Source organism: Triturus cristatus, chromosome 6 (genome assembly GCF_964204655.1).
Source record: "Triturus cristatus chromosome 6, aTriCri1.1, whole genome shotgun sequence".
Classification (NCBI taxonomy): domain Eukaryota; kingdom Metazoa; phylum Chordata; class Amphibia; order Caudata; family Salamandridae; genus Triturus; species Triturus cristatus.
This window is the reverse complement of record NC_140589.1, coordinates 65460995-65476972: the sequence shown is the minus strand read 5'-3', so window position 1 is coordinate 65476972 and position 15978 is coordinate 65460995. Positions and strand designations below refer to the sequence as shown.

At 48.8% G+C, this 15978-nt stretch overlaps 1 protein-coding gene across 1 annotated transcript in view; it reads right to left on the bottom strand.

Moving 5' to 3' along the window:
• Positions 1–15978, bottom strand: part of BTBD9 (BTB domain containing 9) — a 702660-nt gene that overhangs the window by 287008 nt on the left and 399674 nt on the right. The window contains exon 7 of the mRNA XM_085610241.1: positions 14546–14655. Coding sequence (XP_085466367.1) covers positions 14546–14655 — 110 coding nt within the window. The remainder of the gene's footprint in view (positions 1–14545; positions 14656–15978) is intronic.

Here is a 15978-nt window from a genome sequence, read left to right as displayed (position 1 = left end):
ATAAGAGCTTCAGGATGTATGAGTATATGTGGGTATGCAACTGGACTGAACCCTGGCACGCAGCTGTCCATCGTGATGCTGCGTCAGGGTGACTAGGGGCAAGGGAGGTCGTGCTGCGGGCTGTGCTGGGGCCACCTGAGCTCGGTTTTACGGCCCGTCCTAACATTGTACAGGGTCGCACCATGATAATAGTTTAGGATACCTCTCCCATTTGCTCGATCCATCATTAGGGGATAGGCGTTTGACTTCGCCATCACACCCCCCCACCCCCAGCCATAGTCACCTTGCGTGTTTGTTGCCATGGTTGGGCTCCCGTGTTTGGGTTAACTCCCACTGTGAGTTTGCTCTTATGAAGTCACACATGATAAAGCCAGTTTGTTATATCCTTCCAGAATAGTTGCTGTTGCATTCGTTGAGATGCCGCCTGCCTGTCCGCTCTTCCCTCGCAGTACCACACCGCTGGCTTATTCTAGACACTGCAACCATCCCGTATGGCCAACGTTAATGTGATCACCTGTAACGTGAGGGGCATTCACTCCCGCTCGTGCAGGTACTCTATCTACTTATACCTACAACACAGGTCCACAGGCATTGCTCTACTTCATGAGACGTATCTGCCGTTTCTCAAAGATAAGCAGCTGACGGGTTCATGTGTAAAGCACTCATTTTTCCTCCTGAGTGAGAGGTGCTCTGATATGGGTGAGGTTCCCTGCGAAGTGGAGGAGGTTGAGGTTGACGCGGAGGCCAGATATGTATTTAGTAGAGGTACGCTAAACGGCCAGCCCCTCCTTAATGGTTCGATCTACACTCCCAATGTAGACCAAAACTCCTTCTGGTGCAGACTTTCAAGAGTACTGGCCTGCTGGAGCGGCCTGCCTTGGATTATAGGGGGTGATTTCAATTTTGTCCTCAACATCTCTCTGGACCGCTCCTTCCTGCCACTGACTCGCACTTCTGTGACATCCAATGCTCAAGCTCTGCGCGCATGGTTCGATCACTGGTCCCCGATAGATCTATGGCGCTCCCGCAACCCGACGCCCGCATCTATTCCTACTACTCATTAGTCCACGAGCTTCATGTTTACTTGAACCGTATACTTGGCTCTCCTTCCCTACTTTGCTTAATACACGACTTGGTATACCTCGGCCACACACATTCTGATCACAATCCCCCAACTCCTGAGGCTTACCTGGGACAGAGGGCCCTCCCAATACCCACCTGGCGACGACAACCAGCGGCGCTAGAGGACCAAGCTTTTGCGGTTCCCTGAGCTGGGCGATCTCAGGCTATTTTGCACTCAATGCTGGTTCCACGGATTACCCATCGGTAGAGTGGGTGACCTTCAAGGTCACATTCAGGGGGCACTCTTTAGGCCTCACTTGGAATATCCGCAAACAGTTGAACGCTATTGAGAGCAAACTACTCGGTTATGAAACTGCCTCACTCACACAACCTGAGGCCGACACCCGTTTGGATGAGCTGCGCAGCAAACACGATGAGCTACTCGAAAGGTTGCGCTGCCATAACTACCTGGCTCACTCAGCGCGCATGCATTCCACATCAGACAGAGCGGGTAGACTACTGGCCTATTTACTATGCCAGGAGCACACCCACAAGCTAATACACACCATGGGCGACGACCAAGGCAGCCTACATTATACACGGTTTGATATCCACACGGCCATGACCAGCAATTACGCAGCACTCTATAAGTCTACCACTCACGGGGACCGTTTGCAGATCAGCGCCTTCTTGGGCCTGATTTATATGCCCGCAATCTCCCTCGACCAATACATGGCACTTGAGTCTCCTATAACCATTGATAAGGTGCGCGTCGCTCTCACATCACTAGCGACAGGACCTGACGGGCTCCCTACTCAATTTTACAAGACCTATGCTGATGCACTGGTCCCACATCTCCATGCCCTCTATATTTTGGCTTTAGAATGCTCTAAACACCACGACCGCCCCGACTACGCCAGACTCCACCTCCCCTGTGAACACCACCGGCGCCAACCGCCTGACCTCCTGGTCCAACGTCAACGACGACGAGACACGCAAGGTCATGAACTCCATCCACTCAGGATCGCCGTCAGACCCGTGCCCACACCACGTAATCAACAAAGCAGACGCAGCCATCGCACCCCAACTACGGAAGGTCATCAACATCTCCTTCGAACCAGCAACATTCCCGGAAAGCTGGAAGCACGCCGAAATCAACGCCCTCCTCAAGAAGCCCAAGGCAGACCCCAAGGACCTCAAGAACTTCCGGCCCATCTCCCTGCTCCCGTTCCCGGCGAAGGTCATCGAGAAAATCGTCAACATACAATTGGCCCGCCACCCGGAAGACAACATTTTGGACCCGTCCCAGTCCGGATTCAGACGAAACCACAGCACCGTGACAGCCCTCATCGCTGCCACAGACGACATCAAGCGCCAACTAGACAATGGCGAAACATCAGCCCTCATCCTCCTAGACCTGTCAGCCGCCTTCGACACAGTCTGCCATCGCACTCTAAAAACACACCTCATAGAAGCCGGAATCCAAGAGAAGGCCCTTGACTGGACCATGTCCTTCCTCTCCGGCAGAACCCAGAGCGTCCGCCTCCCACCCTTCTGATCCGAAGCCACCGACATCATCTGCAGTGACCTCCAGGGCTCATCCCTCAACCCAACGCTGTTCAATGTCTACATGGCCCCCCTCGCACAAGTGGCCCGCCATCACAACCTCAACATCATCTCCTACGCCGACGACACCCAGCTCATCCTCTCCCTCACCAAGGACCCACACACTGCCAAAACCAACCTCCACGAGGGAAGAAGGCCGTCGCCGACTGCATGAGGAGCAGCCGTCTGAAGCTGAACTCGGACAAAACGGAGGTCCTCATCCTCGGATCCACACCCTCAGCCTGGGACGACTCCTGGTGGCCGACCACACTGGGAACAGCACCGACACCCACCGACCATGCACGCAACCTACGATTCATCCTCGACTCCTCCCTCTCCATGTCTAAACAGGTCCACGCCGTCTCCTCCTCCTGCTACAACACCCTCCGCATGCTCCGCAGGATCTACAAGTGGATCCCGACCGAAACAAGAAGAACGGTGACACAGGCCCTCGTCAGCAGCCGACAGGACTACGGCAACGCACTCTATGCAGGAATCCCAGCCAAACACCTACGACGACTACAACGCATCCACAACGCCTGCGCCCGACTGATCGTCAACGTCCCCCGCCACAGCCACATCACCCCCCTCCTGAGAGACCTACACTGGCTCCCCGTCGACAAGAGGATCACCTTCAAGCTCCTCACCCACACACACAAAGCACTCCACAACGCCGGACCAGCCTACCTGAACAACAGACTCAGCTTCCACACCCCCACCCGCCAGCTCCGCTCCGCCAGCCTCACCCTCGCCGCCGGCCCCCGCATCCAACGAACGACCTCCGGCGGCAGATCCTTCTCCTACCTAGCAGCCAAGACCTGGAACACCCTCCCTACCCACCTACGGCAGACCCAAGACTTACTCGCCTACAGAAGACTCCTCAAGACCTGGCTCTTCGAGCAGTAGCAGCACCCCACCATTCCCTCAGCGCCTTGAGACCCTCACGGGTAAGTAGCGCGCTTTACAAGTACTCTTATTGATTGACTGATTTGCTACCATCATTGCTGCACTCGGCCAGCTTGGTATCCTTGTTGAAGCCGGGCTAAGACCCCACAGCCATGGGCTCCTACAGACCGTTAGCTATTCTAAGTGCAGATTACAAAATCTTGGCGTAACACCTCACGCTCCTCACCTCTCCCTTGGTCTTGTCCACCCGGACCCGAATGAGTTTATCCCTACTCATAGCACCTCTCTCAATCTTCGTCACTTTTATTTTTAGAGTTGAAACGTATGCACCGGCATGCTGGCCACGCTCGGGATGCCTGGTTTTAGACCTCGAGAAGGCCTTTGATTACCTTGAATGGGATTACCTCTTCTCGGTTCTGGCCAAGTTTGGGCCCTCTTTCACTGACATGATCTGGCTACCCTATTAGCATCCTACCGTTCGTGTGAAAACAGGTTCCTAAATTTCCACACCCATTGCTGTAGGACGTGAAACTAGACAGGGCTGCCCTCTATCCCCTCTTCCTTTCTCTCTGGCAATGGAGCCTCTGGCGAAATACATCTGTACACAGTTGGACGTGGGCATACCCCTAGGTGATGGAGCCCACACAATATTGCTGTAGGCAGATGATATACAGCTGTTTGTGAGGGACGTGCACGCTGTTCCACCCTCGCTAGCTTGCACCCTGAAGTCATTTGCTGATGTGTCAGGACTGCGCGTCAATGCAGCAAAGTCCTCCTTATACTTCTTTGAAGAACCCACCCAGGACCCTTTCTACACCCTTCGTGGGAGCCACGTAACGTGGTGCACTGACTCCTTCAGATACTGGGGCATCCACATTTACTGGCGCAAAAGTGACCTTTTTGACGGAAACCTAGGCAGGGCGACGTCAGCCGTTCGTGGTCTCCCACTATCTGTCACAGGTAGGGTTGCTCTCACAAAGATGGTGATCCTTCCTCAGCTCCTCTATTACTTTACCAATTTGCCTCTCTACGTTTACCCTTCTTTCTTTACTGGTTTGCAGAAAATGATCAGAGATTTTATCTGGAAAACCTCCCGCCACCGTGTATTCATTAGGAAGCTCTACTTACCTACAGACCGGAGCGGCCTTCGCTGCTCTTAACTTGGAGCAGTACTATCTTGCCGCACAATTACAATGGATTGCCAGATGGCTGGCCTCTTCCCATCTCTCCGACACAGCTACACTAAGCCCCCGCCCCTCATCACACTCTACCCTGCTTCACCTGTTTCGCCCTTGTTCGAAGTCCAGGGCCATAGACTCCCTGTTGCTTAGAGTTGCATACAAATGCTACTGCAGAAGCCGCTTTGCTACCCACTCCACAACACCATACGCACCTCCATACCACTTCAGGGAACACCCAGAGGGTCACATGTCACCACGGCGACTGAGCTGTACAACTGGATGGCGGAAGACATCCATAACATTGGGGATCTCTTCTGGGAGGGGGTCCTTATACTGTACACCATGCTTGTTTCAGAAGAGAGGCTACACCCAGGCGGCTTCCTGCGATATCGTTCTCTTGTAACGGCCCTTGCGGTTCACTGGGGTGACTTGACCACTGAGCCCTCCAGTAGACAACATACTGCAGTCTCATTAGATCCTCTGAAGCTCCCCTGGGAGGTGGACCTGGACCGCCCCTTCACTGACCCGAATGGGCAAGGGTCTTGGAGGGTCCCACTCATATACCCCGCAATCAGCGCTTCTGCCAGATCCAATTCTTTGTTTTACACAGAGTGTATCTCACCCCAGCTAAAATCAACAAATATTTCCATCGCAAAGACACTGCCTGCCTTCACTGCCAAATGGTCGATGCTGACCTCCTGCATATGTTGTGGCAATGTCCTGCCCTCGGCGGATACTGGACCGAGGTAGCCGGCGCCCTTACCTACTGTACCGGGTGAGCCGTCCCCTTCCGCTGGGAATCCTACATTCTACATCTCTTTGTCAAAAGTAAATAACACAAGGTCACCACACCGCGCTTCCTGGATCTGGGCCTGGCAACTGCCAAGTGCCTCATCACCAGGAGAAGGAAATCCCTCGAGTCCCCACACACCCTGGCGTGGCAGCGCTCTTTGTTAACATGGGCCAAGGCGGAGAGCATCGCCCTGCAAAGGGAAGATTTAGTGGGTCTACGCAGACTCCCGCTGGTGGCCAGTTGGGACGCAATACTGGGGGACCTTATGGGCGACAGCAGTGCGGATTAGTGGGAGCCAGCTGCTGAGCTGTCAAGAGCTTGGAGAGCCCATTCCTCCTTGCAGTGCCTGTGCGCATCAACGCCACTGATTTCTCACACAGTCAGCGGTCACTCAGTCATATATCACTCACATCATTCAATCTCTAAACTGGGCGGCACCCGCATAGGAGGTTTAAGGCGGGCGGGCAGGCACAACAGCGGCACTCCATTAATACACAGTCCCACATATTGTGTTTATTTCATTTGCCCTCTTTTTGTTACACCCCATTTTACTTGTTTGGAACCTGTTAATGCACAGTCTTGTAATACCTGCATCCACACGATCCTCATGGTCCTCTGCACTGCTGTTCATATCTTTGCTTCATTATTGTGCATTACTTCTTCTTTAGATGTTACTATGCAACTGTTCTCTGATGCCTACGGACTCCTGGGCTCTCTTTTCTTGGGGTCAACCATGATGCTATTTTGTGTATATCACCGACTTTTTTTGTTCCTTAATCGAAAACCAATAAACAGGTTTTACAAATTGAGTCATCCAATTCTTTTACCCAACTGTCCAGGTCTGTGGCTTCACTCTGGGATCTTCATAGAGCAGGAACCGTCATCAAAAATGTGGTTGCCTGGAGCATGTGTGAATGAACCAATACATGAATATTTACAGGTTTAGCAAATCAGTATATCTCTGCGGAAACAAAGATGATCGGAACCAATCCTGGAGTGAAATTGCTCTGCATACACTTTAAAGGGGAAGGTGTTAAGATGCGTTGCCACTAGTACAGAACAAGCATTTACAATGCAATGGTCTCGGCATTGTTAAAGTTAGAGCTATTGGCATTGCTCATGACATTATTTTTGTTTATGTTTTTGTTTTTAAAACATTTAACCCCTTCAGCGCTGCGGGGGAATCCGATGCTCATGACGGAATCGTTCCGTCATGAGCATGGAAGGGGTTAAAGAAACGGCATTGTTATTTACAATGTCAATAGCTTAATCTCTCTCAAAGGCAAGACCTATTGCATTTGCACTCACACACAGAGCCACACACAAAGCCACCCACACAGAGCCACCTACGCTAGCCGAGACCTAAAAAGGGCCACAGTCAACTCTTCCGAAATGCAACTTCACATACACGTAATAACATTTTTCCACGCCGCTACTTACTACCCAATTGGTGTATGTGTAAACCATATAAAGAGCGCTGGGACCTCACGGCGCTATAGAACTTCATTGCTACCCAGAGCCCGGAAGGATGGGCGGCTGAGAGGCCCCGTCAGGATTTCAATTCCCGGTGGATGCATTCGCCCACGAAGACATAAGACTTCATTAGATAAGTGTGTAAAAAAAAATACAAGCTCAGCAGAATGCGCAAGTGGGGGTGGGGTGAATGCCGCCGGAGCTGCACTTTAGTGTATTCCATTAAAGGCCACGGTTCTGCTGAGCAGGGCGAAAATGCACAATTGCAAACAAATGGCTTCCCCCAATGCACCCGAGCCAAACATTCAGAGCACCGCTTCCTGCCTTTCGTATTCGCACATACACCCGCCCCTCCCACACTCCTATGCATGTACACGTCCGATCGATGAATCGAGTGATTACCCAAATCAATAGCACCCATTTTAGACATCAGAAGAACGAACTGCTGGGCTGCTTGCCGATGGGAGACTGAGAGGCCCAGTTTACGCATCCGGTACCAGCCCCCACAAACAGCACTTCACCTCCGTGACACCACAGAGCCAGTCTTCCACCGCCCCTTCCCTGTGCCCTCGACAGGAGACCCCGTTGTACTCCAACAGATCGTCAAGTCACGTTAGATCACGATTCCCCCAAAGCGCGCACACTCATTCTTGCTTCCCATCCAATCCACGGCCTCTGCACCGCTACATGTGACCTTTGAACAACATTTCCGTTCGGGGTGCCTAAAAACGCACACGTACTAAATCTATACATGAAATACAAAATATGTGCGTGCTGCCTAAATGTGAGGGGGAGAGGTCCAGTTTCTACGTATCTGGTATTATTTGGTTTCGTTACTTTGTGCAGAAGTCCTTCCAACAAAAACAGACAACAAAGAAAATAAAGGGAAAAAAACACAGAGAGAAGTCTGACAGGGAGGGAGGGGAAGTGGAGGGAAGGTCCAGGCTTGGCCCATCCCAGGCTACTCTCCTAAACCCTGTCAGCAGATCTCGTGTGCGAGTGAACTCGTGTCCCCCGGGGGAGGCTGGAAGAGAGCCATTACTCTGCTTCAATAAGGAAAGAAACCGTTTTTAGGATTAAATGACAATAACACATTGTCAGCAAATCCAAATCAACAAGAAATTAGAAGATTTATGCATCTTTTATTTTTTAATGAGGATGGATAACTTGCGCCAAAGGCCGAGAGTGCTGGGCAAAACCTAAATTAAGCAGAATTAACAAAACTATATTATAACCCCCATCCATACAGAAGTGCGAGGGCTGCAATCTACATAAGGTGACCTAAAGTTGTCCCAAGTGAGAGGGGTCACGGCAGGACTGCGATGTCAAACTCAAATACACAAAAGCATCCAAGGAAAAACTCTGATTTGTTTAATTATCTTACCTGCGGGCTGAAGTTGGCGGTGTTGGTCTCGCTCAAAGTCAGCGCCAAAAAGGCCATGCAGAGCAGAATACGCAACGCCGTCTGCATATTTGTAGCGCCTTGAAACCCGTCGGAGCGACTTTGGGCGTTTCAGTGTCAACTTCCCTTCCTCCGTCTAGTCCTTTTGTTTGGTATTATTTTATTATTTCCTCCGTCCGGCGGCGAAATCCTTTTTTTCCCTGAAAACCTTTCTTTGAAACAACGCCGAAAACCCCAAACTGCCCCATAAAATGCAATATGTTATAGAAGGAAAAAATGTGATAAATAGAAATCCTTCGCGTCTCCGGGACGTGGGATGTAAGAACAGGGGGAAAAGGGCACGCGTTGATAGCAGTGTGCCAGCGATTCGGTTTTCGTGGGAGCGCAATATATTTTGTTTATTCTTCCAGGGTTTTCTTTCCTTCTTCTCTCCCCTGCTCCCCGAAGCCAAGTGGAGACGAGGTCGATGCTAAAAGTAATTAGAACCAAAAGGGGAAGTGAAACTTCCAGTGGCCTCAGTGTGGAGCCACTGAACCAGTGTCCGAGCTAGATCAAGTTGGTAATGCTCCTTGCCCAAGGTACACTCCAGGATCCGATCCCACCACAGGGCTGAAGGAAGTTTGTTTACAGTGTGTGAGGGCACCTCTTGTCAAGGCTTTCACCCCCCACACGCCGGCCTATCAGTCCATCACTCGGGCAATATTGCTCCCCAAGGTAACATATACTTCCCAACTCTTACCATTAAAGCTCCGGAAGAAGCTGTGTCCGAGAAGAGAGGAGAAAACTCCTGTTTTCAGGCTAGGCAGAGCTGTAGATATAGAAGAGAGACAAGCAGTGGAACTTACGAGGCCATGTTACACGGGAGCTTGCTGACAGAGAAATGAGGTTAACCATTAATTTAATATACAAGTATTTACTAACACAGAGGATCTTTTAATCCTTATTCTAAATCTATTTAACTAATTTTGTACGGTTCACTTATTTTAATTTGTTATATATTTACAAACGTAGCCCTTTATACATTTTTATTTAAAAAAAAAAAAAAAATTTCAACGTTTCATTTTGCATTATATTTGGTAGCTTCTGGAACTGGAAAAAATAAATTTGAGCATGGCCACCAAATCATTTTGTCTGCAGCAGCTGGTGAGCTGAGGTAGATTCCGTCTCTATGGTCTGCTCGAACTTCCTCGGCTCTGCTTGCTTGAGCTAATTGTTATTTTCGGAAGCCCGCTCTGTTTGCTGGGGATGGGTTGGGGCGATGACTTTAAAGCCTTTGCAGAGACCTTAAATGACATAAGTGTACGGAGCTATGGTTGACATGCCGAAAAAATGAAAGGTGTGTGGCTGCAATGCTGTGTTAGAGGCGGGCACTCCAATAAGTGTTATCAGAAAATATGCCGGCTTGCCGTTAAGGAGATCAGGTGAGGGAGCAACGCCGGGACACCACCGCCTTTCTCCGAGGCAGAGAAGAACTGCCTCGGAGAAACGCAGCCTCGGTTTCGGATTCGGGGGCGTGTTTCTTTTTCTCTCCTCTTGCCATTGGCTGGAGGAGAGAAAAACACGCCCTGCGAAAAGCAACGAAAAAACACGCCCCCCAATCCGAAAAGGACGGGGCCTGTTTTGCGCGACAAGCCTCTTCTCCAATGGGTGGCCAGCATTTAAGAGGCCAGCCAATGGAGAAGAGGAGAGAAGAGGGGCGGGTTCAAGCCCCTCTTCTCCAAAACACCCGAAGTCATTAATTTTCGCGAGCGAGACTGCGCAAGCGCAGCCTTCGCTAGCCGAGACCTAAAAAAAAAAGACACCCTCCTGCTAGAGGTGAACTGACTACAGAGATGTGGGTGTTGAGAAAGGCTGAATCTATTGTCCAAACAAACGGTCTTTCTTTTATATACTTCCGGGGAACCACAGACGCAGATACACAAAATCCACTAACAGATTGGTTAGGGGAGCACAAAGTGGGTAGCACGTGCTCCCGTGACTACTCAGGGACACCAATGTGTCCAATTAATGTTGGGTGGTAGGACAAAGCAGCTACTGCTGGAAAACGTCATGCGGAGACAAAATAAGCCACATCAGTGCGTGTACTTGGTGCGCACGGATCAACAACTCAAAGATTCTCTTTAAACTGTGTACACCACTAAAGGTGGCCTTTGTAAGTGAGGCGATTTAAAGTTCCTCGAGGATGCATAAATCATGCACCCGCCCCAGGCCAGAGGAGGTGCAGCAGACATCATGGTCTCCATTTAGGACAGTTCTCACACATTCGCCAGTCAACATCCTTCAAGCATGGATAGATCCTGTGATGGGGAGGATAGGAGAATAAATGTAGTCTCCTCTGTATACTAGAAGAAGTGATACCAAATAGGCGGCTCACTCTACTGGAGCCAAACAGTCAATTAACAAGCATTTACAATGCAATGGTCTCGGCATTGTTAAAGTTAGAGCTATTGGCATTGCTCATGACATTATGTTTGTTTTTGTTTTTAAAACATTTAAAGAAACGGCATTGTTATTTACACTGTCAATAGCTTAATCACTCTCAAATGCGAAACATATTGCATTTGCACCCACACACAGAGCCACACACACAAAGCCACCCACACACAGAGCCTCTCACATAGCCACCTACACACACAGAGTTACCCACACACAGACAAAGCCACCACGCATAGAGCCACCTACAAAAAAAGACACACACACACACAGACACACACACACACACACCCCCCCCCATCTGCGCTCCGTCAACCGGCTTGTGTTGTGAGTGTATTGTAGCCGGAGGCTGGGCTCCCTCTGTCTGCTGGCACCCTTCGCTGTTGCACCAATGGAGGCCTCAGATGCTGCGTTATCCTCAAGTTGGCACAATGTTGTCCCTGGACGACTGCGAGGGTAAACCCTAGACGCTACAATGTGCTACCGGAGAACTAAATCTTTTTCACTCCGGCGCGCTATATAAAGGTGCAATCTAAACAAGCCCGGTGGAGCGTGGCGCGCACGCTTGGCGGGGGCGGGGGAGCGGACCCTTTTAAGTGCATGCCAAACGGAACAAAATCAATAAACTTGGTGATGTGCAAATGAAATATTCACTTAAACCCAATTTCCACACATTACATTTGTGCACTGCATAGGTTTTTAGCAATAAAACGGTATACTTGTTCAAATTCTGTGGTCATTTCAGTGTTAAATGTGTTTGCAAACTACCATGCGCTTCCACACCATACTTTAGTAATATATTTGAGACAGCATGCTTCATGTACTACAAGCTACATAGTACATCCTTACCACCCTCCTGCTGAATACATTTGCCTCACTTGTTCTTTGTGCGACGCATGGATTTTTCACAATCCTTATGACATCAGTGATGCAACATTAAACCAGCACCCTCGCTCTGAACAATGTTTCAGCATCACTAATGCATGCCAATTAAAAAATGTCACTTGTGCGCGACCCCTTGTGGGTACACTTCCTTTCAACAATCCTGTTTCTACTCAGTTCTTGAAGGAAGCAGCGTACAATAATTTATATAAAATTTGCTCAAATATCTGGCGCATCCTTTTCAGCTTTTACTTCAGTATTAAGTGCTTAACACCCAAGTGCTGGGAAAGTCTAGTCTTCATCGATTTTTGCATATATGCAGATTACTGTTATTACCATCTATAACTCACATCTCAACAAAACATTATAACGGATGTGAAAGAGGACCTGCTGAAAACAGTGGCGGGGCGCGTTCAGACGACTTGTCACAAGAAACTAAAAATACATAGAGATATAATCAAAAGCAAAAAAGGAAGTGTGCACAGAAGCAACCAAAACACTCCATATGCTCTTTTTACCAGCAACACAGTGCAAGGCTTAACAAAGCAGGGGGTCTCCGTCAGTTTTTATAGCCCCTAACTGAGTCCGTTTATAAACATTCTTAATGTTTACAGATAAACTAAAGAAATAAGGAGATTGTGAGGCAGAAGATTCAATTTCATCCCAGTTCAACAATCAAGATACTTCCAGTGCACACTTGACTCACTAAAGGTAGCGATAGCAAGCACTGCAGGCTTACCCCAGGGTGCGGTACATGGATAAAGACTACAACACAGCGTAACAAGGTATTGTGAAATCTGTGTCTTCTGTAGACAAGGGGCACAATTTAGAAGGCAATATGGAATTAAATCTTAAAAATAACTCCACGACTCACAGTCCGCACCATTTACATGCTTCGCTCCACCTACACCCACCTTACATCCATCTCTCTCCTGACCCCAACCTTGCTGGCGTCGCTGAGACCCTCAGCCACATCACATACCATATACTTTTGACCCCTGGGAAAACGTTTGTGAGTACCAGTGTGTAAATCACCACTAAAAAACATTGTCACAGCCAATAGGGCTAAAAGACGAGACCAATTGGACGTGCCAATGCTCGTTTATATACCGGTTCATATCACACATGCTGTTTATAAGCACTGTAAGTTACGACTTGCTATTACATCATCTAATTGCAATCAGAAATAATGGTCACTCCATGTCATTGCTTAAAGCCCTGTGCTTTTGTGCGACAACCTAATGCATTCTGGGTATAGTAGTCTTCTTTACTTTAATTGACCCAACTACTTTAATACAGTCGAGGTTGCCACCCTACTTTAAGTGGCACAGTTCACTGGACGTCCCCTTGACGAGTTGCCCTGGCGACTTGCATTAGAAGTGGCTGTAGGGGCCCTGGCGAGGGGCTCCAGCGCACTGCAGAGCTTCTGAACACCACAGCCTCGCGAGCTGACTGTTCTTTCAGTTATGTCAGTCCTGTTCGGCAGGAAACTCCCTCGTCGGTTTACAGAGCTTGCGGGAGAGCCCGGAGTGCAGATGTGCACTGAGCAGTTTAGAGAAACCCAGCACTGAAATTGGACACGGGATGCCGGAGACACCAGCGCCGTCCCAGACACAATCCCTTCCGGGGCAGTCGCTCCCCATTGGGTGCTGGGAGACAACCGGCCATGAGGCCCCAAACTTGAGCAAAAGTGCAACTCCGGGGATAGTACCGTGAAGTGGGACAGAGGGCATTCCCCACTGATTGCAGCGCTTAGAAAACACTTCATGGAGCAATACGTCCCTCCCCCAAAGATAAGAAAGTGGTATATTTAGAAGCATGTTACGTGCTGGTTTAGAGCCTCGTTTTAGACAGTTAACGCCTACCGCAGTTATCCGTTCATTTCACGTTCACGATAAGTAAAAACAAGACTTTAAGGTGAAAAAACACACGGGGATACTACAGAGGAAATCTGATTCGCGATAGAGAGAGCATTATCGGTTTTTTTCTACAATGCTTTTTACCATGAAAGACTGCATGGGTAAGGAATCAACTTCTGCTGGCCGGTATGTGTCCCGCCAAAGATCGGATTTACCAACGATGATTAAAACTTCCGTTTTGTCTGTTCAGCTTCAATTTCCATCCAGTTTCGAATAAACTACCTTGACTGGCTCGTGGAGAGCTCCTGCTTTCCACAACAAGTAAAGAGGAACGAGCCGAGGGCACCGGAAGACACCACTGCCTTTCTCCGAGGCGAAGCAGAAATGCCTTGGAGAAAGGCAGCGGCGCTTTCGGATTCGGGGGCGTGTTCTCCTCTTGCCATTGGCTGGAGGAGATAATTAGATTTGTTGAAAAAAACACGCCCCCGAATCCGAAAAGGACAGGGCCTGATCGGAGTGACGGACCTCTTCTCCAATGGCTGGCCAGCATTCAAGAGGCCAGCCAATGGAATACAGGGGAGAAGAGGGGCGGGTTCAAGCCCCTCTTCTCCAAGTCATTAAATCTCGGATCGAGACTGCGCAAGCGCAGCCTTCGAGCCGAGACCTAAAAAGTAATTGGGCAGAACATACCCTTGATGCACCAACCACCCTAAGTTTGATGGGGACAGAACTTGTGCGGTGCAAGGTAACTGCCTGGGACCAAGCCGTAAGATGCAATCTCAGCTTTAATATATATGAAATTACGTGAAAATGCGGTCTACAGTGCGAAGAGTGAAACAGCAAAGTGTTACTATTGAGATTCATGCAACGGTACAATAAGGCTAGGAATTAAAAAGAGTTGTTGGTCAAAAGGGCCACAGCAAAGGAAATGAAAGTTGTTGTCACTCACCAATAAGGCCCTTTTCCAGAGTGAAGGTTTTGTGAGTAAATGTGCATTCAAAAGCCACGAGGTGGAAAACTTTGTTCACGGTGTTATGTGTCCCAACAATGCGTATGTACCTATGGGAAAAAGAACAGAAGTATTATGGGTTGATATGTGGTGATCCAGTGGAGATTATCCGAGATCTAAAAATAATAAAAGCAAGACAAAATGAAGAAAATGCATCGTTTTTATATAGTGCTGAAGAGTTCAGTTTTTTACGTTAGCGCTGTAAACAGTAGGTGTTACTACTGCGTGCCTTCCTACATAATTCTGCTACAACGCTGATGTACCAAGAACAGTGCCATAGCAGTTTAAAAGCCAAGGGAGGGTCAGCTAGACCTCAAATTCCACCCTTCCTGCCCGCTCAGACCCTCTCCCGACTCCCGCTAGGCTGTTGTCTCTTGCTTAAGTCCCTCCTCACCTACCTTACTTACCTTGGGAGCTTTGAACCGTGAAGCCAGTGTTTCATTGGAAGTTTGGGTGAACAATCAGAGTAGAGGAGGCTATTCAAGGGACCTGAGATAACGAGTCCCATGGCGGAAGACTACATTGTGAGTGGTTTCTTGGTTTACTGATGCATCACCTGCATGACGAGTGTGTACATTAGGGTAAATGAACTCCGGTCTTTAAGACCTACATCACCATTATGGTTTGTGACTGCAGTATTTATTGAGAGAGTCTCGTAGAGCGCTAGAGAGTCACCACAGTGAATCATCTTCTAGAACATGCAGCGACCCCCACATGGGTTGAACATTTGTAACATTTATGGTGAAAGAACAGCACAATGAAAGAAAATAAACTGAAGGAGACCGCAGTGTTCGTTAAATCCAGTGCCTCCCACAGTCCTCTTCTTGCTAATTGACTACAGAACATAAAGCAACTTGTCAGCAATATTTCGGACTAAAATCAATTATGATAAACTTTGTTTCGGTTCTGAAGTGTACAATATGGTCGAGCAGAAGGGCCAGTGAAGTGGATTAACTCTGAGGGTGGGGGCATGAGCAAAACTACAATATTTTAAAAAATACATTTTTTTCCATGTTCCATTTCTTGTAAATTATTCATGTAAACCTTCTGGTAGTCACCCAGTTTTCCCCAAAGGAGTGGTGACAGCTGTTGTATCCGAGCTGCTACTCAAAAGCTTGTGTAGCAGGGAAGAAAAAAGACATCCAAACAGAGAGTGTAAGCTGCATGGCTGAAGACTTTAGTTGGTTTACTCACAACTACTATTCACAGTGTCAGATCACTAAGTAGCAGTGTGACACCTCACTTGACTATAACTGCAAAAACAACAGCTGATGGACAGAATGCAGAACAATGTCATACATTCACCCCAGTACAGAGATCTGGGCCTAGAGCCATCGTTTTTTTGCTCACCATGCCATTCCAGTTTGGACCCA